Below are 27,621 nucleotides of genomic sequence, written 5' to 3' on the forward strand. Positions count from 1 at the left end.
TTACTTTTTCTTTGTATCTTGTTTCTTCTTCTGCAGAGACAGAGAACGCTCTAGAGTTTCACGGGCTATAGCTTCATCTCTTTCTTCTAAAACTGTAGCCAGGTCTGGGTTCCATGCGCCATCTGAAATATTATTGAAACAGACTTGATAATGTCCAGAAACATTCTTGACCTTCTTTACTGCTTCAAGTATATTAAAAGTGTTAAAAGCAAGGCTTTTATTCTTCTTTTTTCGGGTCGTAATAGGCTAGTTTCGAACTAGTCAAATCATTTACTTTTAACATCAAAACGAAAGTTTTGTTTGGAGTTTGTATGGAAATACTGTTCTGTGTCCTGTCCTGTTAATAAAAGCCGTCAAACGTCGTACTCATTATTACTAAAATCATAAATAAAAATCGAAAATAAGTGGAAAAGTACAATGAGATTGATTTATTCATCTTTGATTGTCTTTTATTTCTAGATAAGCATTTTACCATTTATCTTTGAACCAGTCAAATACCCAATTTGAGGAGTATGCAATGAGCATAGCATAGTACGAGGAAAGTGATGGGTATGAAAGTGGATATAGAGGCAGGAGATGACCCAAAAGTGTGGATAGATTGTGTGAAAAAGAATACGTGTGTGAAAGGTATGAGTTACTGAGATGTCAAGTGACAGAGATCAATGAAAGAGGAATACCATGTTGTTACGACCTGAGTAGGAGTGGAATAAGGGCAGGAGTGTAATGACGAGAGAGCTTCGAAATCTGGTGAATGCGAATACCTACCTAATAATAGTTACCACTCACCAACACCCAATTTCTCCAGTAGCGTACATCTATTCTTCTGCCGCCCCAAGATGTACCGCTCGTTGTACGCCTGTAGTTCTCTCATCCTTTCCAGCGCTGCTTCGATGTGGTCATGACGCTCCTTCTTTGATGCTTCTGCCATAGACTCCGTGAAGAGAATACTGGAAATCAGTTAAGCTCTTGAGCTCTTCAAATTTAGCAACGACCTTATTTTTACTGGCGACTGAAGCATCGGGGTCATGAGAGTTAAATGAGAAGTTTAGGTTGGTAAACTATACAGAGTGTTAGTGACATCGTAACGAATACTGAGGGGGGTGATTCAGGTCATGATTCTGAGTTGATATCAAGTGGAATTTCCTGTCGGAATATTCAAGAAAATTTGAGTGTTTTTTTTAATATTGTCAGTTCTATACTTTTGCGATGGAAAATTCCAATTAATATCAACTCAGACTAATGGTCTGAATCGTTTCTCAAAGTTTTTGTTAGGATGCCACTATAACCCTGTATAATAAGTTCTGAACCTTACAAAATCAGATGGCCTATATCTAAATATATAAAAGGAGAAACTGACTGACTCACTGACTGACATATCAACGCACAGCCTAAATGGCTAAAAGTAGCTACTTGAAATTTGGAAGGGACGTAGCTTAGGTACCGTAGAGGTGCACTAAGAAAGGAATTCTCGAAATTCCCACGGGAACGGGAATTCGCGGGAAAATCCTTTTGTATGAAAAATCTAAACCGCGTAAGTTAGATGCTTGAAATTTGACATGCACTCCCACACCCACAAAGATTTCTCTTTTATAACACGCCACGCGGACGAAGTCGCGGGCAAAAGCTAGTATCAATCATAAAGATAGTAAATCTGGTAATACTACGTTAATTGAAAGCAGTAAACGAACGCCCCAATGAATCCAAGGTGTCTTCTGGTGACTTTCCTTGCCTTGTTTATCACATCGGGCATCTACACTAAACACTGATAACTTGTGACATTAACAACTAAAATCATTAACAAATTTTGTCATACCCTTCATCTTCACTCTTTTCCTTAGTACATAAAGGCACGAAATGCAGCGGCACGAATTTGTCCCTGAGTTGTTCTGGCATCAGGTAGTACAGGGACTCCTCTTCTGTCTCCATCTCTACTTCTACCGCTAAGAGAAAACAAGTGAAATTTAAGATAAAAAAATACGCAATTTATGTATCGACGAAGTACCGTAGGTTGAACATGTGCACTCAAAATTGGGACAAGAAGTTAGAGCAGAAGTAGCAATGCATGCTCTGACATTCCGCAGTACGCCATTAGGCGACGAACTGGTAACATGTGCATTTGTATAACCCGACCGCGTTACATACAAATCCCCACGCGCTGTAGATGCTAAGACGACCGTACATACCTACGTATTTTTTGTCGATTTTATTTAATCTATATACTGCTGCATATGAATGTATAGCTAAGTAAGTAGCGTCAAGTTTAAGTCGTATTTTTGTATGACGCGCTTTATCTACGGTACTTATACAGGGAGTTAGTGACATCGTAACGAAAACTTTAGAGGGATAATTCAGACCATGATTATAAATTGATATCAAATTGAAAATTTCGTCGCAAAAGTATGGATGGACCCGTAAATAATTCAAAACACGCAAAAAAAATCACGAATTCTCCGACAGGAAAATTCATTTTAATATCGACTCAGAATCATGGTTTGAATCATCCCCCTCAGTATTCGTTACGATGTCACTAACAATGGTGTTATGGCCGATCATAGATATATATATGGATATATATCTATGATCGGCCATCAAAATCCTTTTGTGTGGTTTCTGAAGCACAAACGAACAAACATGCGCATTATATACTGATAAGCGGATTACCCTCCATTGTATCCTGCAGTCGGGTAAATATAAGGCGGTATCTGTAATACTTACTTAATAAGTTCATTGGTGCGTTGCCCTCGAGTTCCTCATACAATTTTCCTAAGCGAATTGAACAATCGCCAAATTTTACTTTCTTATTACTCCGTGGTGGCTTGTCTGCATAGGTTCCCATACAACAAATAGATCAACTATCATGTTTAGCAATACTACACATTGATTGGTCCGTGATACTTTAAATTAGCTTCCCGACAGCATTCTCGTGAACTTCATACAAACTTTCAACCCTTTAGGGGATGAAATTCCTAAGGTTCCGCCTAATTGTTAACCTGAGTATTTCACTCGACGCTTCAGCTGTGCGATGTTCCATCGCTCAGTCTGCCAGTCAGTTTGTTTTAAAAAATATAATAAATAAATATTTACATTGACTCTCAGTAGCTGGCGTAGGACCCTGTTGTACCATGATAACCACCTCTATAAGAAAAACAAAAAAAAAATGTGGTTATAAGTCAAATTACATACATTTAAGTCTTAAGTAAACGAAAAATACTAGTATTGATTAATATTTGACGTCATAATTGAGAGTTATGAACTATATCTGGTAATAAAGTAATTATATCTATCTATCTACTCGGCCTGTATCCACCCACTGCTGGATATAAGCCTCCTCTCTTTCACGTCATCCTTTCCGGTCCTGTGCAAGTCTCATCCATTGCTAAAAAAAGAAATCTTTAAATCATTTATCAAAACAAACATAAATTGATAGGCAAATGTGAAAACAAAATCAAAATTTATTGAAAAATTAATTAGTTAAGCCATCTGAAATTGGGAACGGAGTTAGAAATGGCAATAGTACAAGTTCTTAGAGCAATACAAACTACAATTTAGCTAAATAGAAACGCCTTTTCGCTTTACAGTAAAAACTTCCTAGGCGTTTTTTGAAAAAATCGCATTCTGATCCCAGTCACAATTACATTTTCCACCCATTATTATTCTGATCAAAATAAAGAGAAGCAATATAAGTAGCAACATTATTCTACACATACATAATGTGATTCAAATATCAAGCATCAATTATTTTAGGATAATTATGTACGAGAGTAATGAGAAAATTAGTTTTAACATTAAATCTGTACAACGCCATCTATATTGTTTTTGGGGAAAGTAGCCTGAACGTCCCTCATTGATCTCAAAGGTACATCTATCGCAAGATGAACTATGTTCCCACACCTCACTCACTTCACAGTTTTATCATAGACCAACGTGATAGGTGGTGAGCCGTATCGCCGTCTATAATGAGCAAGTCAACTGTGTTAGTTAAACTTGCACAAAATTGCAGCTGTTGCCATTGTGAAATTGCTATTTCAAGCATATTTTGTTTTAATTCCGATTGCTTTAGAGATTTGGTTTCTTAAAAATCGTGTAATCGAATGAAATTTAAGAGCCACGCTCTTGTCGGTGTAGCATTCTCCATGTTACATTTTAGGCTAAAAATGGGGCAGTGGTTTCCCTCTTGCCTTCCGCCCAAAACGTAAAACACATAATGAAAATTATCATTAAAGCTTTCTGTATTGTTTGTAGATGCAATTGTTATATTTAGTTCAAGATACGTACTGCTTTGTGTTGGTTCCTCCTGTGGTTCTTCTTCCTCCTGAAAGAGAATTAAATGAATAAATACAATATCATAATATAACACTATGATTTCGCAAATTAACGCTGCGTAATGTGTTACAAAGTAAAATATTACTAAAATAATATGATTGTTGGGGAAATGACTAAATTTAAGAACACTCAACAGCAGCGACACTTGATGGGAGAAATAGACAGTTTTTATCCTCCTGCATTTATGGCAAATAAAGAATCTAATCTTATCTAATGTATTTCAAACTTTTCGTTGTGAAAGAAAACTGGGGGTCTAAAATGGCCACATTGAAACAATACATCTAAAAGCAATATTGCAATTTGACATTTGCGCATACAAAAGTAAGTAAGAATATTGCGTTTTAGATGAACTGTACTGATGTGGCGTAACCCCGCTAATATCTATAACCATTGATAATTATTATGTTACTATGGTAACATCTATGGGGACATTGTCGAAATCACTTTGTGAGACTGTCCTTTGTTTGCTAAGGACTTTTTAGGCTTGAATCACCTGATTGTCCGAAAAAGTAAGATGTTTCCGTGCTTCGAAGGGCACGTTAAACCGTTGGTCCCGGCTATTAGCCGTAAAAACACCTCCACCAACCCGCATTGGAGCAGCGTGGTGAAGTATGCTCCATACCCCCTCCGGTTGATTGAGGGGAGGCTTGTGCCCAGCAGTGGGACGTATATAGGATCTTTATGTTATGTTATGGTAACATCTATAACATTCACCTCAACAGTTGATTCAAAAACGGATTCAGATTTCGGTTGCGGTATTGGCACTAGGAACTCATCCCGAAACTCCTTCCTGGTTGGACAAAAGTACGTATAGTAAAGACGAATAAAAAATTAACGTATAAAAATAATGCATAAAATTAAAAGACAGTGATTTTACTGGGTGTTAGTGACATCGTAACGAATACTGAGGGGAATGATTCAGACCATGATTCTGAGTCAAAATCAAGTGGAATTTTCCGTCGCAAAATTAATGATTTGTTTAATTATTTTTTTAATTAATAACAAATCTATACTTTTGCGATCGAAAATTCCACTTGATATAAACTCAGAATAATGAGCCCCCGCAGTATTCGTTACGATGTCACTTACACCCCGTACCAGTACATACAGGTAGTTATACAAATAGGTATGGGTGTTAGTGACATCGTAACGAATACTGAGGGGGATGATTCAGACCATGATTCAGAGTTGATATTAAGTGGAATTTCCTATCGGAAAATTAATGAAATTTTTTGTGTTTTTCTTTTAATATTTTCCATTTTAATACTTTTGCGACGGAAAATTCCACTTAATATCAACTCAGAATCATGGCCTGAATCATCCCTCGAAGTTTTCGTTACGATGTTACTAACACCTTGTATAGATTATTAGACTACATGCGTAATATTTCTCGCACATACTTTAACAAACACTTTATGGCACACACAGTAAATATACAAAACAAAAAATAATTGAATGGAAACAGTGCAAGTGCGTGTATGAGAGCTGAGATCGTAATCAGACTGTAAAATTGACCATAGATATTTCTGATTAAAACAGTATGATTAAAACGATTCGCCCCAGAATCATTTAATTTGTTGTCTCTGTCTTCATCTGAAACTTTTTTTAAGGATAAAAATTCCTGATAAAAATGAATAATTGAAATTATTCAGACAATGTGTTGCCGCAGTAACAAATATTCAACATCTAAATCTTTGGAGATTTTTGTTAGTAAACCTCTAAAAAGCGAGGCTAGTTTCAATCCAGGCCAATATTTGTGATTTCAATTGTTATCCGAAATGAAATTGATTAACGACCTCGGAGGTCCAGTGGTTGAGCGTGGGCCTCACGATCCGGAGGTCCCGGGTTTGTTTCCCGGTGGGGACATAACACAAAAATTACTTTGTGGTCCCTAGTTTGGTTAGGACTGGCTGATCACCAGATTGTCCGAAAGTAAGATGATCCGTGCTTCGAAAGGCACGTTCAGCCGTTGGTCTCGATTACTACTTACTGATGTAAGTAAGTAGCCGTTACATGGGCCATGTCAGGGGTAGTTGGCGGTTCAATAGTAACCCTGACACCAGGGTTGATGAGGTTGGTATTTCACCTCACAACCCACACAATAGAAGATGAAATTGATTAAAAGAAATTGAGGTTATGTTGTAGAAAATCACATCGGGATATCATTATCATCATCATCACCAGCCCATTAACATCCCCACTGCTGGGGCACGGGCTTCCCTATGGATGGATAGGGAGATCGGGCCTTAAACCACCACGTGGGCCCAGTGCGGATTGGTGGTTATTAACGACTGCTAATGCAACCGGGACCAACGGCTTAACGTGCCTTCCGAAGCACGGAGGAGTTCGAGATGAAAACTTTTTTTCGTGGTCACCCATCCTATGAGCGGCCTTTGCGAAAGTTGCTTAACCCGCTGCGCCACCGAGCTCCTCGTATATCGTTTATCATTATACTCAATCTTTATTATCTAGTGTTCACTATAAGGTGAAGTGTGAAGTGTTGTGAAGTGTTCACTAAATGCTATTTAACAAAGTACGTGTTTTCTCTCACCGTATTCTAGCGCCTCTTGCGTTCCTTCCGGGCTCTTTAAGATCCCAATTCCTCCGTTCAGTAGCAAACAGTATGTCTCTATCATCGTCACGTTTAGCATAAGCCCCGCCTCCGACAGTTGTGGAGCATTCTAATTCTATATACGCATCACCAGCTTGAGGAACGTGGACAGTGAAAGGAGGGATTTTAGATAAAGCTTCTTTTGCCTTGTCCTCTTTTTCTTTCTTGTCCTTTGCTGAGCCACCCTGCTTTAGTCAAGAGTATGATGTACTCCATCGAATATAACATGATTTAAAGTCGTAAGACCGAATGTTCTTTTAAAATCCAAAACCCATTGTTTAACTATTGTGTCTGGAAAACTCGGCGTTAAGAGGTTAAAATAACTATAATTCATTAAAATCCACCTCTTGAAAGATTTTTGAGACATTTTCGTTAAATGGACAATAATACTTCGTTTTTTTTCTGAGAGTGAATTCATTAGAAAGAAAGAAGAAAGAAATTCAATTTTAGAAATAAGTAGATCATTAATCACTTCTGAAAAACGCTAGGTTATCCATTTTCTAGCGGTACCTAACCTGAAGCCAATCTTCAGTGTAGTCCGGTCTTTTACGGAAGCCACTGCTTGACCTTCAAACCCAAAGGAAAAGCTAGTCTAATTACAGGTACCTCCGAAAACACATTTCTCGGGTATGTTCCTTCACCGCTGAGTTCTCTTAATACTATTTAAGATTCAAACACGAAATCGAAAATGAATTTAATAATCATTGGTTGAGGTCTATGCCAGATTTTAACCTCCGACCTCACAATGAGAGTCAACTAATTACAATGGCTCTAGGACATGAATGAGTCTAGGACAAAAGAAATTAAATGGTTTCAATTTGGATATAACCTTCTCTTTAGTAACTTTCTTGACTGGTGCTTCAGCCTTAGGGATTCCTACATCATTTCGGACTTCATCTATCCTCTTCCACTGTTGCAGTGGCAGTGCCCACCCATCTGGTGCTATCACTCTGGGAAAGAGTTATAAAGATTTAAACATTTTTTTATGATGGCAGAAAGGCTAGACAACCCTATTGCCCAACACTGGATTGACAATGTTAATGGTCGATTTACATGTACCTATGTAAATTGTTTCTTTATGTATTAGCTTTTTACTAACAATAGCCTGGAAGATTCTCATTAGCTTTTATTTAGTAACAAAATGCATAATGGATGTTATATAGTCCGAAATGAATGATTTAATTTAAGCTGGACCTGTTAGAAAATGGGAAAAAGGACGCGTTCATTTTTTGTTTCTGCTTTTAGTTTTACTTACTACCCAAATTTTTCAAGCCGCTAGAACGTCTTAGACAGTTGAAATTGTAAATAATGTGGAAGTAAGAGAGACATCACATCTTGATCACTGTTAATTTTGAATAAATAGTTCAAAAAATAAATCTGTTTCATAATTTATTGAGATGGAAGAATAAAATAAAAACGCATAATGTTTTAATGGATTCTGAAAATTAATATTGGAACACCTAACTTTAAATAAAAAAATAGATTTACAAGAGTTAAATACATGTACTTACTCAATTGTATACGTTTTAGGCTCCATAGGTGGGGGCTTTGCCGGATGTACCTAGAATAGTAAATACGTTTTAATTGGCTTCATCATAATTGTGCTCTTTTGTTCCCTAGCGAGCATACTGTTATTTGTATATTATTTTAGATTTAAATTAGAATTTACATCAATTCCACAGACTTCATTAAACTAGCTTTTCAACTCGCTCGCATCGTAATTCCTAAAAATTGTCCAAGAAACACCGTTGTGATTACCTTTGGCTTATTAGCTTCTAGGCTAGACTGTAATATTATGAAGCATATAATATATTTTATTCTAATGCTTCATTTAAAAAAAAAAACCTTTGGCTACGCTGTCTGGATTCACAATGGTATAGTTAAAAGTGTGATGTAAGTATTTCTCTTTATATCTAAATGCTGATGAGAAAAAAAAAACAGAATAACAAAAATAAATGTTTACCTTGGTGGCAGACCTGGATTGTTTCCCTTTGCTTTTCAGTTGCTTCCCTCCACCAGGTGCCAAAGATCGAGAACTGACCTGATCAGAGGCCTGCATGATAATAATGATAAAGAAACGGAAAAGTATATTCAAAAAGATATTAAACATAATATCCAAAAGAAAAACTTATACATAAAAATGTAAGCAGCATAAATCTAATATGAGTACATCTCACTATGACTACAGTGTTGATTGAAAATGATACCTAACAAATAAATATTTTTTTAGACAAGTAAAACCAAAACAACATTATGTGTTTGTATTATGTGCATGCATGCGTCCATAAATTCGTGTGTGTGTGTGTGTGTGTGTGTGTGTGTGTGTGTGTGTGTGTCTGTGTGTGTGCGATTTACCCCAAGATAATTCGTCGAGAATGACCGTCTCTTCAGCATCATCATGCTAGCTGCGATCAACGGCTTCAAACGAATGTATGGCCAGAAGATCTCCCCTTTTCCTCTACATCGAGCCAGCTCCTCCAATGCACCTTCTTGCCCCGTCGTTCGGAGTATAGCTTCGATTTCCAGCTGTTTTTTGGAGATATTTCAGATCCAATGCATACAACATATTAAAGCACAGAGAGCTGACAGGCCAAATTATGTAATGACAAATTTAAGTTTTTATGTAACTTTTGTAGATTTTCCTCAGATGGTATTCACTACTTTGCTAGCCACAATGGCATTTACTAGACAACTGACTGGAAAAAAACGTAGACTCACATCAGGCGTCGTAGCTGCAGCTCTAAAACTAACTGCTTCAACCCTTGTCACTGAAATCTGAACTCCACCCAATATGTTCCTCCTATTCGGTATGTATATTTCATCTAAATGCAATTTTGATGCGGGAGTGAGAGGCATGACAGTACATAGCTCTGTCTCATGGTTATCACAGCTGTGAAACACATTGTCAATGGAAGTCATGACGGTGAGTTGCCAATGGACGTCAGTTGCGTATCCATAGGGTTTACTTAGCGTGCCGTGACCCATTACTGTGTAGCTGTAGAGAAAACAGCTATTAAGTATTTTGACTCATAATAATATCAAGAAAAAATAATAGGTACTATCTTAGAAGAAAAAGTGACAGAGAAAAGAGAACTAGTTGCATGCACAAAATTTTCTGCCGAAACCGTCTAATCTCTAAGCACAGCATCAATATCCATCTTGCAAGCATCAAGAATGTTATTAGGTTTTATGCTTATATTTTTCCATTTGTATCGAAACAAATATTTGCAATCACATTGGGCTCTTCAAGAATATGCAAGTAAACTTACCCAAAAACATTTGGATGGATATCAAAAGTGATATGAGCATTATACGATTGAGGTAGTTGCTCCCCGGTATCATTGTCATATATTTGAACTGTGTTTAGAGGAATTGTACTGTGGACATCAAAATGGACTTTCACAGGTAGATGGCAATAGAATACTCCTTGGAAGTACGGGACCCATTTACATCTCGCAGTGACTGGGCAGGTTCCCACGTGCTGGTTTATTCCATAAACTCCACCCAACGCAGACGCTACGGAATACGCTTTCTTTGCCCTTGGGAACATGTGAAAGAATTCATTCATCACTGCTGATAACATCTCTAAATTTCCAAACGCATTGTCCATCAGCTGAAAAGTGCGAAAGTATTAGTTGTCATATATATGCAGAGTTACTTTTAATAAAATTCGTGTGATTCCAAAAAGCTTTGCTCAAGAAACCAAGTCTGTTATAACGTGACCTATTGTAGATTTACCTCTGATGGCATTCATTACTTGGTTGGGTAGAGACCATCTCAAATCTATTGCAAAGTTTATTTTTCTTAGAATGTTGATACTTTAGTCTGTATTTGAAATGATCAAAATATTTAAAAGAGAAAATAATTTTTCATGGGCAATATTTTCAGGATCATTGCCACATTCAAGCTCACAAATATTAAGAGTCAACCAAAATAAATCAGTATTAGGAATACAAAAGCAATAGTTACTAGTTTTATAACATCTGATGTGACTATAACGCGATCTGTCAAGCATTTCCTAGCCCAGGTCCCTCTCCAATATGCCTGTATACAAGTAGCAGCTTCATGTTTCTTTATCAACTTCTCTCTTTCTACTTTCAAAATTGCACAAGGGAATTCCTCAGTTGCTAGTTCACAAATCTGACTTTGAGCTGGAGCTTTTGGCTCACGCAGAAGTGCCTCCAACATTTCAGGATCCATTTCTATTTTCTTTTGTTCTTCTGGTGCACGTTCCTGAAATGTGTTTTCATGCAGTCTTTTACTTAATACTGGGTATTATGTAGGCATTGTGATGATGTGAGACTCTTTAAAGTACATTATCCTACCTGGCGTGTTATTCAATTTTTTTTTAATATACTTTGACAGAGTGTGTGGATGCCTAGCCTAGAGCAATGTTCTATTCCCCTTTTTATATTTAAATATTATATGTAGTAACAGTAAGAAATCAAACAATAAACGTGATAAAGCGTCTCCACGTGTTTTTTAACCCTTATCCTAGTACGACGAATCGTAGTGAGTTTTCATAAAGTTTTTAAGTGAAAAATTTCTCTTACCATGGCATAATATTATGTACTTTCTTTTGTCATTTATAAATGAGTCACATTGTAGAAGTAATAATTAAACTCAATACAATATTTTAGTTACTTTCCATACCTCATCAGTGTTCTCAAACTCCTCTTCCATAAGTTCTTCAGCTTCCGGCATGGTGCAATCGCATGGATCTCTGGCAACGATTTCCCTCAAAGACTTCGGCGGTTTGGGTTTAGGAGGAAACCCAAAGTCGGGATCCATGAAGTAACGGCGAAGGACGCGGCATACCATTTCGAACTCTGGCGGTAGAAGTCGCTTGAAGAAGAACGTCTGGAGTGATTGACGGAACATCCAATGGATGAAGGATTTCTCGTACCCTACTTCTACTGGGTCCCAGGTTAGATCGGGCTGATATGACCTGTTAACACAATTTTAATTAAAATTTAGTCCTTTATATAAGGGCAGAAGGATGATGATGATGTAGGTACTTCACCAAAACTTTATTTAAATACACTACCAATAGACATAATATGGAAAGCAAATGATGATGATGTATTTAAATATACCAACTCACGTATAGAAGTCTCGATCGAACGTGACAATATTAGTTGTGGATCTGTTCACTCTGATCCAGTTGGAGAAGGCTGATCCAAGGGCATTAAGGAACTTGGAAGCCCAGGGGCATTCGTGGATGGCAGCGGCCTGGATAGTGTTGCGGGTGCCGAGAAGAAGAGTGGACTCGCTAAGTAGTGATACGTGCCAGTTCATGCGAGAGTGAACCCAGAGCCTGAAAATTTGGATAGCATTTAAGGTTTCACAATCTAAAAAGATATTGGTACTTCCGATATTTCTTTCTAAAATCAATATTGCTACTTGACTTTTGTTAGGCAAAGGAGTTAACGCCATTTGGAGTAAAATCTACTATAAGTCACGTCAAAAAAAAGCTATTTGACATGTGTTGAAATTGCGCACTTTCTTTATGTTACTTTTTAGATTAATTGCATCAATGTGGCTTTTTAGCCCCCTGGTCATAGACATCCCACACTGCAGCGCGATAAACTAGGCTTATTTGTCCTAGCAACCTCAATATTCTATGTATCTCCCACTGATGGGCACAAGCCTCCCCTCAGTCATCCGGAGGGGGTATGAGGTAACAGAGTATGCCCACGCTGCTTCAGAGCGGGTTGGTGGAGCTTAGTGGTTAGAGCGTTGGGGTCACGTTTTGGACGTCTGAGTTCGTTTCCCGATGGAGACATTGTTGAAATTTTGTGAGAATGGCGACTTACTCTTTATTATACAATATTAATGTGAATGGAACAGGGAAAATAAACACTGAACTATCTACGTCTTCTCTCATATCTTTTCTCTTTCACACACATATCTTGCATCTCTGCCTCACGTACCTGTTTCTCGTTTACTTGTTCATATTATTATATTATCTTACTCTTTTACCTACACTTTTATACATCCCACATTAAAATATAGATATCTCAAACAAACCTGCAATAATGTCTTCCAGGTTTAAAGCTAATTTCAATAGCATCATACCCTCTTGTTTGTATGTATCCTTTTGCAATCGGCAGTTCTGAATCCACAAACCATTCAAAGACCTCCAAAAACACGTAAGCTTTTTCTATGAAATCCACAATAGGATAGCCAGAGTTTAGAAGAATCCTTGGATGAAGCATATTTAAAGAGATTTTCAGTGAATTTTCTTCAGGACCGTCTATTTGGAGATACAGTGGTGCGGATTTTGGTGCTGGTATGTCTATACCACGCATTGGAACTTTGGTGATCCTTATCGGAGGGTTGCTAGCAGCCGAAGTGTACTCAAACATTGACGGATAGAATACTACATTGACATTTTTAATCAAGCTCTGAATCTATAAAGCAAAATACATGTAATTAGATGATGACCCTTATTGTTACAGAATCTTTGCCCAGGGATACGGGTGAAGACCTCAACGGTTGAAGAGGCGGAGATGGGAGCCATCGGTACGGCAATGCAGGACGGGGCACAGGGATTGCAACTGATAGAGGGCAGTAGTAGCTGCCAGTACTATTCAGAGGCGCACAGGAGTCCTAGTACGGCTTTGAAATATACTACCCTGGGCACCATCTGACTCGCGTCAGACAGAGTACTGCTGAGCTGCAAGGGTAAAACCTCTTTTTCCCTAAAAAGTAGCATGAAGAATACTACACCGACAAGAGCGTGGTTCTTAAAATAATGATGATGATGATGGTTAAAGAGTTTCTCTTCGAGCTATAATAGAATACGTAGTAATAAGATTGTACATCAGATAAAACCAAAATAGAATCATGCGATCTCAAAATGAGTTTTGGGAAATAATATTTGTTCAAAAATTTACAAATAAAGATTTTGTCATAAAGTCAGACGTCTAAATATACTGTAAGTAATAACTGATTCATTAAAAAAATATAAATTATTTACATGACCCACGTAATCAAATAATTGAATTTATGGTAAACATTAGCACCGTTAATTAAATGACTCCGTCCAATTAACGGCCTAACGGAACCGTACTGTGACACAATGCCAAGTTATCAAATTAATTGGGCACCGTTTATGTTGTATTATACCAGTCGAAACTGAGTCATGTCTTTTTGGAGGGTTTTGATTTGAGAGATTTTTCTGCGTTTATTCTGGACTGGTTGCGCTTCGTTTATCTCCTTATATTCCCGGACAAAACGCGAACTCTATAACACGATCGACCATTTAACAAAGTCCCTAAAAGTCGTTCTAACCGGTGCTCCCCGTTAGAGAAGTAAGCTGGTGACCCACAGGACCACAGTGTCTTCTTTCAATTCCATTCAACGAAAGTTTCTTCAGCGTGCCATATGCCGTACCGCATTGAATATAGACTAACTCGCTTCAGTCGTCTTCAGTAGACTTATGAGGCCTACGTTGAATGGGGGATTCAAATACCAATTTGAATCCCCCATTCAACGCTTATCTCTATCGGACCACTGGGGTCGATTAATTACATACATAAACTCACGCCTATTTCGATTAATTATTTTCAAATAATCCACTCAATTGACGTCCTCAGGCTAGGTTCGCGCTCAACTGGGCACCTTCAGGTCTGTTGTCTTATTTTTTGTGTGTGAGAGGAATAATACTACGTATAGTAATAAGCGATTCAATAATACCACTACAACTCTCCGCTCCCCACCAGCGGCTGAGCTAGGTGCACCTCACCCCCTGGGTATTACTTTAGTCTTCATTCATATGACGTCAGACGTCACACACACAGATGCGCGTGTACGGTAACATCAATCTGTAGTGTGTGTGTAAAACGAGGTCTTTTACCGGCGACTAAGTCATATCAAAGAAAAATGTCTTAATCTTACATTATCATATTGAACCCACTCCCTGAGTTCTTCCTTCATCTGAGCCAGTGCCAGAGCATTCATCGAGTTCTTTCCTTGGTCTTTCCCTTGTTTCTATGGCTGAAAATGAGTATACCTGTATTCGAATAAGGACACAGCATCGATTAACTTGTATTCGTTGCGATTAGTGGCATTTGCAAAATGAGAGTAAAGGGTATTTGCAAGGTAAGCGTGCTCATGTCAGACTGCATAGTCACTTACCTTTTCTTCTATCGTGTGGGTTGTGAAGTGAATTACCAACCTTATCAACCCTGGTGTCAGGGTTACTATTGAGCCGCCAAAGGCCCCTGACATGACTCATATAACGACTACATATTACTTACGAGTACGTAAATAGTAGCCGGGACCAACGGCTTAACGTGGCTTCCGAAGCACGGACCGTCTTACTTTCGGACAATCAGGTGATCAGCCTGTAATGTCCTAACCAAACTAGGGACCACAAAGTAATTTTTGTGATATTTTGGCGGCGAGGGTGTGCTGCCGCCAAAGGATGTTTTCGGGTCACTTACCAATAGGTGAGATTGTGGTCAAACGAAAAAGTTAATAGGAATTTATTAGCTCAGGCCTACATAAATGGGGCTTAAAGGAGCCGCCATACTGTGAATGTGGTCACCCGGTTCAAACCATATCTCACATAGTGAACGAGTGCCCTCTGCACCGGTTCCCAGGTGGCATAGCCGAGCTGCACTGTGTGACGGATTCGGCAGAGACTTGGTTAGGGAAGCTTCAACTGGATATTTGATCCACGCAGGATATTTTATTTTTGTCTGCCATACGCAATAATAAGCTCAGGCCTTAGCCCACATTTCACTTCACATCGGGCACTTACCATTAGGACTACATATTGTGGTCACATGCAGACTTTTTGCAAAAAGCTTTCTTTTATTAAAAGATTTGAGTGCGTTTTACCACGATCCAGCCTGCTCTTAAGCAGCGATATGGTTTAAAATGGAGCACGCAAACTAAAATAACTATTCCTCCCAACACGAGCATATTAAACTGCTTACTGGGAGGTCCACAATTTCGATATTGTAAAATACTGGAGATTTTTTTTTTTTACTCTTGATGAGGTAAATAAATAGTAGTTTTTAGACTACTGTTGTATCCTGTTGTAAGTATCAAACATAATCAAAAATGTTATCGCTATCTATCTGTGTAACTACCCATCTATTTTATAATAACAAAAATGAAATATAAAATGTAATATAATGAAAAACAAATGAAACTTAACATGAACAAAGTGATATAAAAATGAAAAAATGAAAAATATAGTTTTAGAGGCAGGCCTGCTATAATCCTTAAGTAAATTAGCTTAAATATACTTAAGTTAATCCGCATAAATGTATCAACGAATGAATGATATATACTTTTGTCAAAATTACTTGTTTTTCCTGTTCTTCTCTGAAGCAAGGGGTAATCTGAAAAAAAAAAGATTAACAGAGGGACTAAAATATAATATTACAATTTGTACATTTTACAAGAAAAGAGAGGAAGGGGAAGATCAAGAAGAGCTTACATGGAACAGATTAAAGAGAAGATGAACGTCGTGTCTTATAAGGAAGTGAAAGAATTTGCCTCTGATAGACAAGAATGGAGAATGCTACACCGACAAGAGTGTGGCTCTTAAATTAGTGATGATGATTATTTAGATGGTTCGGACTTGTAGAGAGAATGAATGAAAGTAGACTTACCAAAAAGGTTTTATGATGCGGGAGTAAGTAGTAGAGTTTGGAGAGGATGGTTTTGGCATACGGTCACGAGCACTAATATGTATGAGCATTAATATGAAACTATGTCATATCAGCTTTTTTGACAAATGAAACCGTAAGTCTCATTGAATGATGTCTGATTACTTAAGTCCAAATTCTAAACTATCTAGTAAGTAATAAGTAAATTCATATCTTTTTTTCATTTTTATTTTATTCTACTTTAATTTCATGTTTTATTCATATTTGTCAGTAAAGGGTAAATAGAGATTTCTTTGTTAATTTAATTACTAATTTGTAGATGCTATGTACACTGTAATTGTCATATATAAAAGTCTTAATTTTAGGAATTGTCTTAGTTGTTAATGTTTTATATATATGATGTAGTAGTACTTAATAGATAAATAAATAAATGTGAAATATTATGATAGTGCGACAGGGTTCTAAAGTGGGTACATGATATTGCTCATGACTGTACATACCGTGATCAGATCCAGGATATTTTAAAGGAGATGCATGAAGTCTTTCATAAGAGTGAAGAAGAGAAAGTGTGTCAGGATCGTAGTAAGTGGAATTCCGTGGTTTCTGCCTACTACAGCGACGAATAGGCGTCATGTCATATATGTATAAATATAAACTTACAGATTCTGTGCTCACGACGTCTAGCAAATGAGGAGCACGTGAGAGTTTCATCAGGCCATTGACCTTCATAAATTTAGTCCTAGGACACTCATATGCTTCGTAAAGGCCATGGCTTTTAGCCCAATCTACCCAGCGATAGGTTTTCCATAGCGCCACATCTGTAAATAAAACAAGTTGTATACGTATAATATTGTAAGGGTTATTATAATATGAACAGGGGGTTAAAAAGGCCACATCGAAGCAATTCATCTAAAAAAGCAATATTGCAATTTGATATTTGCGCATATAAAAGTAAATGCGCAATGCAAACAACTATCAAATAGCAATATTGCTTTCTACCCTCTCCGGTTGATTGAGAGGAGGCCTGCGCCCAGCAGTGGGACGTATATAGGCAGTTTATGTTATGTTATGTTATGTGGCCATTTTAACCCCCCTATTCAACCAAAGTTATTGTTATGTATTTGTGTACTTATATACTCACCGCCTAGGCAATTTAATAAAAAAACATAAACGGTGAAAAATATGTATTTAAGACCGTTAAGGGCCGCGCGGCGCATCATGCGGCGAGGGCTGCCAGAAAAATAAACGTGTTCCAATGTACTGAATGTTCACGGAGAAGCGTTTTTGCTGACGTTATTTGAATTATAACGTCACTTCTCCATGAGCGGTCTAAGTACTGAGCAAAGTTTAATCGAAAAAATACAACCAGCGTCTTCCTTACTTCAGTGAGAGGGAGGATCGGCGTCTTTGTAACGACAATATTTTGTACCAATAAACGTATAAATACGAAGAAATTTCTTCAAAATATTAATAACAGGAAATTACCATTGCAAAAGTGTAGAATTGAAAATAATTTTAAAAAATCCAAAAATTTTCATGAATTTTGCGACGAAAAATTGCTACTTCATATTACCTCCCCTGAGTATTCGTTACTATGTCACTTCTACCCCGCACAAGTACATACAGGTAAGGGTTCGTATGGGTGTTAGTGTACAGTGTACCCTGTATAATCTTAAACTATCATCCACTACCGATTGATCCATCATTAAGCCACACAATTTGTTTGGCCAAGTAGTTGCCATATGAGGCCAATCTTCAATGAGATAATGCGTCAAGAAATAGAAAAAGGAACAACTTACCAGGCTCCGGAAGCGGTTTTTTTATAGGCAAGTCCCTGACGCTGCTTACGTAGAGGCTCATTTCATAAGCTGGTGAAATACCAGGCAGAATGAAAGGTGCCAGATCCTTCGTGTCTTCAATCACTACTGCTACCATACACGGTCTCTATTAGGGGAAAAATAGAGAATCATACAAACACATAATATATAGACGTCTGTCTATCATGACTGTAAGAAAATACTAACAATCTGGCTTAAGACAGAGTATGACAAATTGGAGAAAACAAGGGTAGCTTGTCTGTCGGTCTTTTATAGGATAAACTTCGGTGAGTTTGCGCAGGAACTTCACGAGTTAATTCCACCCACTCTATGCCATCTACGGACAACTAGACGTCGGCAGGAATTTCATCCTTATGTTGTGGATATACCACCAATCCGTACTAAAAATGTTAAAAGGCCACATCATAGCAATTCATCTAAAATTGAAATTTGCTCAATGTCAAGAAATGTCAAATAGCAATATTGCTTGAAACATCATCTTGAAAATAGTTAAAAGAAAACGCTACAACTTTTATCAATTTTCTAACAGAAAATTCCACTTGATATTAAACCAGCAGAGCTTAATCTTCCCTCTCAGCATTCGTTACGGTGTCACTAACACCCTGATTACGTTACCGATGTATCGCGGTAAAAGTAATAGGGGCTTCAAAAAAACTTCTCTCTCTCTCTATTCTAAGCTGCGCTCTTTTCGGTGGAGTAATCGCCTTCATTACTCCATAGATAGGGCGTGTAGAACGGTGGTTGCCCCAATCGCCTTCCGTACCGAACCCGTAAAAAAACTTACCCTGGAAATATTGTCTCTGTCCTTCGGGTTAGCTTTCTTGGTACTCTTGGACTTGGCAGTACTGGATTGCACATCATCATCATCATCCCAGGAGAACACCTGCACTTCAGAAGTAAGCAGGTTCCATAGAAGATCCTTGTCTGGAAAGTTTTAAAGAGCTGGGAAGTTCAAAGGGTCACATAGAAGCAATTCATCTAAAAATCAATTATTGCAATTTGTCATTTGCGTATATAAAATTAACATAAATAAAGTTGGTTGTTTTTTCCTGTTTGTGCAATAAAGTATTTGTTATGTTATCTTTTGTTTTTATAAATAAATAGCAATATTGTTTTTTAGATAAATTCGTGGCTGACATTAAATTGTGTCTTATTGACAATTGCAAAAGGTGCAAATCAGATTCGCCATAAATTTCAGATACGTCAGTTAATGATCAATCAAACTGGTCTTCTCAACCCTTTAGTGATGTTGTATTATTTTTTTGAAATAAAGAATTATTGATTAATTATTTCGAGCATCTTGAAAAATAAACTGACTTTTGAATTTTTGTTTTACTAAGCACTTGTCTACTGGACAATTGTTTTAATTTATACATAAATACACACTTAACATACATACTCTATTTCTTGGGGCAGGCAGAGACGACCCTGACACACGACTTTCGCCTCTTGTCGTAACATATACGACTAATTTTAAGAATTATATACCTTAATAGATGGTTTTGTTAGACAATTATTCATAATAAGTTAAGAGTACTTCTATGATAATTTATATAGCAAATAAACTCACCCTTTTGAACAATAAACACGCTTAGACCACCGGTTAAAGAGTGCATTATATCGAAATCGAACATATCTTCGTCATCAACGATTTCTACAATTTTTTCAGCACTTCCTTCTTCTTCATTTCCTTCTTCTTCTTCCTCGTCGCAACTCATGTCGGGTGCCGCGAGCTTTAGCAACGCCTGTTCAATTTTAAATAGCAATTAAACAAGACATAAACGGTCTTTGCCTTTGCTATAGTAATCTTGTCAGGCGCTTCGGAACTTCCAACGATGTAAAAATTTGTGAAAGAGCTATGAGAAATAATAAAAACATTTTTATAGAATACCTTTGTTATTTGACAGTAAAATTGCTTATTTTGAATTGATATTGACTTCTGTGCAAGATTAGATTATCTGTGCAAGACTGGAAGCTATTAATAAACATAGGTCCCTAAAAAGCGTTCAGGTTCAGCTGCTTATCTTCCCAGAGATCGTGTCGTTATAAATGACAATGGGATTGAGTACTATGTAATATGATTGGCGATGGGCTGATTACCGTTACCACAAAGTTCATCATATCCATACTTGGACTTCGTATCAAAATGCTTGCAACATCTTCTAATTACTTGTTGCTTCTGGTCAACCCATTAGGCAAAACAGGCGTGAATTTATATTTGTATGTATAATATATGTATACGTTTATATAATTATAAACCCATACTCATAATCCGTAATGGCGCGGACAGAACCATAAGTAATCAAAGAAAACTTGCCACTGTTGATACGAAATCCTAAGATGGATATGATGCACTTTAGTGTGACAAGCCTGTCACCCATAATAATTGCCTATCTTGTTAGCAAAAACACAATCCCGGTGTCCGATTTTACGATAGGCCCGGGAAGAAAAACAAATAGTAAATACGTTTGAATACTATAACTTTGAAGTTCTTCCAGTAAAATTATATATTATTTTTATAAACAACATCCGTGGTACTTTCTAGAACTGAATGATATTTATAGCCAAATAAATTGGGGCTTACTTCGCTATTACAGAGTGAGCCCCTACAATAGTCTTCGATGGAACTGTTAGAATTCATAAGTAGATTTTCGAATCTTGCTCCCTTTTCTTTGTCGTTACAGGAGCCATGTCAGGGAAGAGGTTTTGAAAACTAAATGATTTTCAGTAACAAATCCTCACTGTGCTCGCAATAGACAGTAGACATGCTACATTGCGAGGAGCTCGGTGGTGCAGCGGTAAACGCGCTCGGTCTGCGATTGTTGAAGTTAAGCAACTTTCGCAAAGGCCGGTTATAGGATGGATGACCACAAAAAAAAAGTTCATCTCGAGCTCCTCCGTGCTTCGGAAGGCACGTTAAGCCGTTGGTCCCGGCTGCATTAGCAGTCGTTAATAACCACCAATCCGCACTGGGCCCGCGTGGTGGTTTAAGGCCCGATCTCCCTATTCATCCATAGGGAAGGCCCGTGCCCCAGCAGTGGGGACGGTAATGGGCTGGTGATGAATGCTACATTTACTTCAGGTAAAAAATAGTGATTGTATTTTGTCCCGTTTCATTCCGGGATTCTCTCTCTCTCTCTCTGTCGAAAGAGAGAGTGTTCATTTGTTTGGAAGGTCTCTCTTCTTGGCATTTATTATTTCCCGGAATGAAACTAATTGAAAGAAATCAAGGTCTTGCCAAGCGTGTCCTGATACCTGTAGTGTGGAAGCTGATGAATGCCGCCGAATTTGCCGGATAGCAAAATTCTGGGTGAAAACATCTGAATGCCATCGAAACGACACGAAGAAGGTTTTGTTGAAAAATGTGATTTATTAAAAAAGCGCTTACTTATGTGATTTTCACTATAAGGAAACTTAGATTAAGCGAAAACTACAGGTGAATGACCTAGAAAAAATATTTACTAGAAAAAATATTTTGGGAATATTCCTGTTGTAAAAACTCTTTAATAGTAAGAATTTTAAAAACTATTTAATAGTAAGAAAGAAAATAAATATATTTTTATTTTTTATTTTAAGAACACTGGCTGTTTTCCTTTTTCAAATTGCTCTTTCTCTGTAACACTTCAGGGCCCCGATACCGACCCCGCCGGCGTGGTCGACGATTTCCCTCATTCAGCGCTTATCGCTATCGACCCACTAGGGTCGATTAATTCTTTCAAATACTTTTCCTCTCAGACGACGCCCTGAGCCGAGGTTCGCGCCCAACTGGGCACCCTCAGGCCTGTTGTCTTAAATGTTGTACCGGGTGAGAGCCTTCAGCGCTCCCCATTTGTCCGGCCAAGTAGTTAATGCCATCTGCGGCAAATCTACAATAAGTAACGTCAAAAAAAAAATAATAATCTTGAACTCTGATCTTACCATGATAGAACTCTTTTCATGTTAAATTTGCGCTTTTTTACTGCCTGAATATTCCCGAGAAAGGCACATCACTGAATATCGCAACCAGTGATGTTTCCAAAGTAGGAATGTTCTGTTGTAAAAACTCTTTAATAGTGAGGACACTTCCAAATCGTCCTTTCTTGTAATCTAATACTGGCCTCGATCCCTGCAGACAGCTCCTAATTTTATTTTAAGTTATACCCGTCATTTTCTTATCCGCCGAAAAGGAAAGGGGCGGATGACTGTCAACAAGCTAATTTTAAATTGAATGAGTAACCCGTGCGAATAAAATAGGTATCTCGCTGGTATGCAATACTTAATTCTATCGGGTTATTGGCCGATGTGAAATTTTTAGACGGTTGTTTTAGATTTCTGCTTAAAATTGACGTGTATTCCATAAATTTTATGCCTATCGATTATCCGTCCTTTTCTTTTTCAACAGATAAGAAAATGATATTATAACTTAAAATAAAATTCGATGGCGTCTGCAGGAATAAGCACCGCTGTTGCAGTTTCTTGTCATTTCTTCTCCTCAGCCATAACACCTTGCGAAATGACGTAAATTCAAAAATGTTACATTGACCTTCAACAAGTTTATCCATGATAATTACGTTGAATAAATGATTCTGATTTCTGATAACTATCTGCTTAAGGGCTAGGTATTAAAAGTCTTTTTACATAACTTCCAACTTTGGAACTTCAACAAGTTTATCCATGATAATTACGTTGATTTCCAGATTTCCAGGAACAGCATACCAGTGAACACAACATACCTTACATATCAAGAGTGGCCACAAATGTACGACAGATGAGGTGACCATGGCGGGTATACTCTTCCCTTTGCCCTTCTCCGCTGGGCTGCTTAGTGGAGAAAAGGGGAGCAAGGGTGCTCCACTGGCATCCACTGGCACCTGGTCGGACACCCACACGCAACGCCACGCGCCCAGGTAGTACAAACGCACCATGTAACAACCTGGAGAAACGGCAAGTAGAATTTTGTTCTTCTACCGTGTGGGTTATGAGGTGGATTACCAACCTCATCAACCCTGGTGTCAGGATTATTATTGAGCCACCAAAGGCCCCTGACATGGCTAATGTAACTAATACTTACTTACATCAGTAAGTAGTAACCGGGACCAATGGCTTAACGTGCTTTCCGAAGCACGGTTCATCTTCCTTTTTGGACAATCACGTGATCAGCCTGTAATATCCTAACCAGACTAGGGACCCACTAGGATTCGAACCCGGGACCTTCGGATCGTGAGCCTAACGCTCAACCATTGGACCACGGCCGTTACATCCACTCCTCGCCAGCTATGTTTAAATCCCATGTTATAGGGGGCGAACCTATTGCCATAAATCGGGCATAAATAATGGATAATCAATACAAATACATGAAATCAATACTGAGTCAGCTGGTGGAAAGCTAACTCGCGAAGCGGGGCCATCGAGTCATGTAACCGGCCTTGCAGCTAAACTAGCTCTCGGTCAACTTAATTATTATTATTCCAATGTTTATAGTGACAAGTTTTGTGTCACAATATTTAGTTTAAACGCAGAAACCTCTAACCGAGACAGTACATCGACATTAGTTACCGGGCGTTTGAAAAAAATAATGAATACATATTTTATTTCTTTATGTGCCGTTGTAGCCCAGTTGGTAGAACGCTTGCTTCTCGCTTTGACGACACAGGTTCGAATCCAGCACAAGCCTAAACCAATGATTGTCGAATTTGTTTTCGAATGCATGTTTGGATCATAAATTATTATTCAAACCCACATTCCCGAGAAATGCATTTTCGGAGGTATGTGACCTAACCTGTATTGGGCTGGATTTCCCTTCGCGGGTTGGAAGGTCAGACAGGCAGTCGCTTCTGTTAAAAACAGGACCTGTCAAATCTTCAGGTTACGTAAGCGGATCCTGTGAAAAACGGGATAATGCTAGGGAACCAGCCCAGAACAGGTTAGGTCACATACCGGAAAATTAATGAAAATTTAAGTGTTTTTTGTGTATTTTCAGTTCCATTCTTTAGGGACGGAAAATTCCACTTGATATCAATTCAGAATCATGATGAATGGTTCACCTCAAAGTTTTCGTTACGGCGTCACTAACACCTTGTACCTAAGTGCCTACTAACCCTGACACCAGGGTTCATGAGGTTGGTACTCCATCTCACAAACCACACGATAGAAGAAGCAGAGTGCCTACTAACCAGTTTTAGATATTCCAGGGCGATGCGTGACTCCACCACCAGACTTCATCCCTGGGGAGTAGATGTGGTATCTCGCTCTCCATCCTTCAGGCCCATACGTGGCATTGAATGACTCCCATTGATGCTCCACCTGCACAATTATTACCATCTAATTGGGTCCTGGGGGGTTAAAATGGCCATATCGAAGCAATTCATCAAGAAAGCAATATTGCAATTTGACATTTGCGCATGTAAAAGTAAGTGCGCAATGCGAATAAAATGTAAATTAACAATATTGCTTTCTAAGATGAATTGCTTCGTTGTGGCCATTTTAACCTCCCTGTACTAGGTTCAAGATAGATTAAAAAATTCTGATTACTAAATACAAACGGGCCTAAAACTAATGAAAACCATTGTACTTTTTCTATTTAAGTAACTCTTCTTCTATCGTGTGGGTTGTGAGGTGAATTACCAACCTCATCAAGCCTGGTGTCAGGGTTACTATTGAGCCGCCATAGGCCCCTGACATGACTCATAATAACGACTACGTACTTACATCAGTAAGTAGTAACCGGGACCAACGGCTTAACGTGCCTTCCGAAGCACGGATCGTCTTACTTTCGGACAATCAGGTGATCAGCCTGTAATGTCCTAACCAAACTAGGGACCACAATGTAATTTTTGTGATTATATGTCCCCACCGGGAATCGAACCCGGGACCTCCGGATCGTGAGCCCAACGCTCAACCACTGGACCACGGAGGTCGTTGTAAGTAACTTATTTATGAATTATAATCAAGAGAAACGTAATAATAAGTCCGACATTTTATCACGTTATTCTATGACGTTATAGTGTACTTTTTCATATAAAGTCCGTATTAATTTTCGTATTTTGACGTTTTGTAAAAAGTAACTGATTTGACTAGTTGGAAACTCGCATATTGGTAACAAAAAGTCGAATATTATTGATGTAACTTTACTATCCACCGAATTATAATAATATGTTATATAAGCTAGGGTGCCAAGTTGGACGCCATCTTCGGCTCACGGCGTCGTCTGAGAGGTCTAGAGATTATGAAAGAATTGAAGTGGACCTGTAGCCATAAGTGCTGAATGTAATCGCCGACCACGCCGGCGGGGTCAGTAATAAAAAAAAATTAAAATAGTTTATTTCCTAACCTGTTACACTTTAACAAATATTTTTTTGGTTACTCCTTTTAAGTAAAAAATATACCTGTAGTAATAGTAATGGGATCCTGAAGTCAGGACCATCTGCATTGTCTACGTACCGGCAGGTTTTCGACTCTCTCCAATATGAAGCATGCAGACAGGACTCTTCGACAGAAGGAAGACCGCAGCAGGACTTGGGCGTGGCTCAACTGGAAGTCTATCACCGACATGGTGTTAGCGTGGGTTTCCTGCCAAGAGAGGTCAAAGAGATAATGTAAAAAAAACCCTGAAAGAGCCTATTGCAACTGACCGAGCACAAAGCTCAAAATGAAAAAAAGAAAGAAAAGAGAAGTCTTTCATAACCCTAGCGGTTTGTGCTGTGTAAATGTATAATACATTTATTTATGATTTGAGGAGCTCGGTGGCGCAGCGGTAAACGCACTCGGTCTGCAATTGTTGAAGGTAAGCAACTTTTGCAAAGGCCGGTCATAGGATGGGTGACCAAAAAAAAAAGTTTTCATCTCGAGCTCCTCCGTGTTTTGGAAGACACGTTAAGCCGTTGGTCCCGGCTGCATTAGCAGTCGTTAATAACCACCAATCCGCACTGGGCCCGCGTGGTGGCTTAAGGCCCGATCTCCCTATCCATCCATAGGGAAGCCCCGTGCCCCAGTAGTGGGGACGTTAATGGGCTGATGATGATGAGGTTTATGATTTGCCTCAGACGGCATCAAATCATGACACAACAAACTGACCTCAAAGACAACGACTTCAGAGTCCCATCTGCTCTGCGCCAGCTCTTCCGCCCGCATCCACCCGTTGAGTATGTGGCGGACCGACCTGGGCAGCGGCTGGGTCTGCTCATCAGTCCACACCTGGGGTAAGCCAGATGTCATGCGGTCCGGCGCACCCTTCCCGGACAACTTGGGTATATATGACAATGCGCGGAATGCTGCAGGGCCCTGAATTGCAAAAAAATGTTTTACAGGCTGCGACTTACTCCCTCAGGAATTTCGGAAAACGAAATATACAAATCGATGGGGACTCTTATCACGGTTCAAAATCGTGTTCAATTTGTGAGGAAACATTTAGTTTTTGAGATAATCACTGTAGTGTGTGTGTGTTATAAGTACATATCTACATGCTATTGTAAAATAACACGTAGGTATAATTATAATAATATATATAAATAAATATGTTATATATTATAAAATATTTTATTCGATATAATCGATTCACATATCTTGGGAAATACACTACGCGGTGGCCACAATTAAAAAGTAAACTGTACGGGGATGTACGAGCCGATATTTATTCTATAAGTAATTATAATTATATTGAGGCGAATACACTACAATCACTTTTATTTTCTACATTAACCTGATTGGTTTTTACGACATGCCCGGGAAGTAATTCAGCTGAACGCATTATGTATTTTTGTTTCGCTACCAGAATAGAAGCCAATATATGTCCCACTGCTGGGCACAGGCCACCTCACAATCAACTTGAGGGAATATGGTGCAAACTCTACCACGTTGTTCTACTGTGGGTTATTAGATCCACTCACCAAGCCCCAGTATTCGGCAGCCATTTCATTGTCCCGGAATTCCCTAAAAGGACATTCTTCAGGGTCTACTTCTATCCTTACCACTGGCTTGGGAACCACACTTTGTCGCAGAGGCTTAGCCATGTCCAACTTACTTCTTACTTATCCAATATCCCGTGAAAGTAAACGAAAGTTTATAATTCGTAGAAAAACGAACTGACATTTGATAGAAATGTCAAATAAAATGATTTTTTTTTAACTTTTTTATCCCACAAATCAAATGTTAACGATTTAAATGTTGACAAAGGTGCAAAGAGGTTTTAATGTTGTAATTGTAATCAACAACCATTTTGTTATTGGTTTTAATCACGTCTCTC

The 27,621-nt window shown here is 38.4% G+C and overlaps 1 protein-coding gene across 1 annotated transcript; it reads right to left on the bottom strand.

The window, feature by feature from the left end:
* Positions 1-27,388, bottom strand: LOC126369096 (uncharacterized). The gene is made up of 25 exons (XM_050013388.1): positions 27,266-27,388; positions 26,454-26,660; positions 25,821-25,949; positions 24,554-24,683; positions 23,114-23,313; positions 19,972-20,146; positions 19,170-19,325; positions 18,363-18,488; positions 17,224-17,381; positions 12,965-13,347; positions 12,039-12,251; positions 11,607-11,882; positions 10,904-11,189; positions 10,204-10,547; positions 9,653-9,929; positions 9,290-9,460; positions 8,446-8,495; positions 7,764-7,884; positions 6,875-7,119; positions 5,038-5,113; positions 4,276-4,312; positions 3,085-3,135; positions 1,814-1,940; positions 787-947; positions 1-122 (listed from the first exon to the last, which is right to left on the bottom strand). The coding sequence occupies exons 1-25, from the start codon at positions 27,386-27,388 to the stop codon at positions 1-3; spliced, it is 4,344 nt and encodes a 1,447-aa protein (XP_049869345.1).
* Positions 27,389-27,621: the final 233 nt, after the last annotated feature.

Source organism: Pectinophora gossypiella, chromosome 8, assembly GCF_024362695.1.
Source record: "Pectinophora gossypiella chromosome 8, ilPecGoss1.1, whole genome shotgun sequence".
NCBI classification, from domain to species: Eukaryota; Metazoa; Arthropoda; class Insecta; order Lepidoptera; family Gelechiidae; genus Pectinophora; species Pectinophora gossypiella.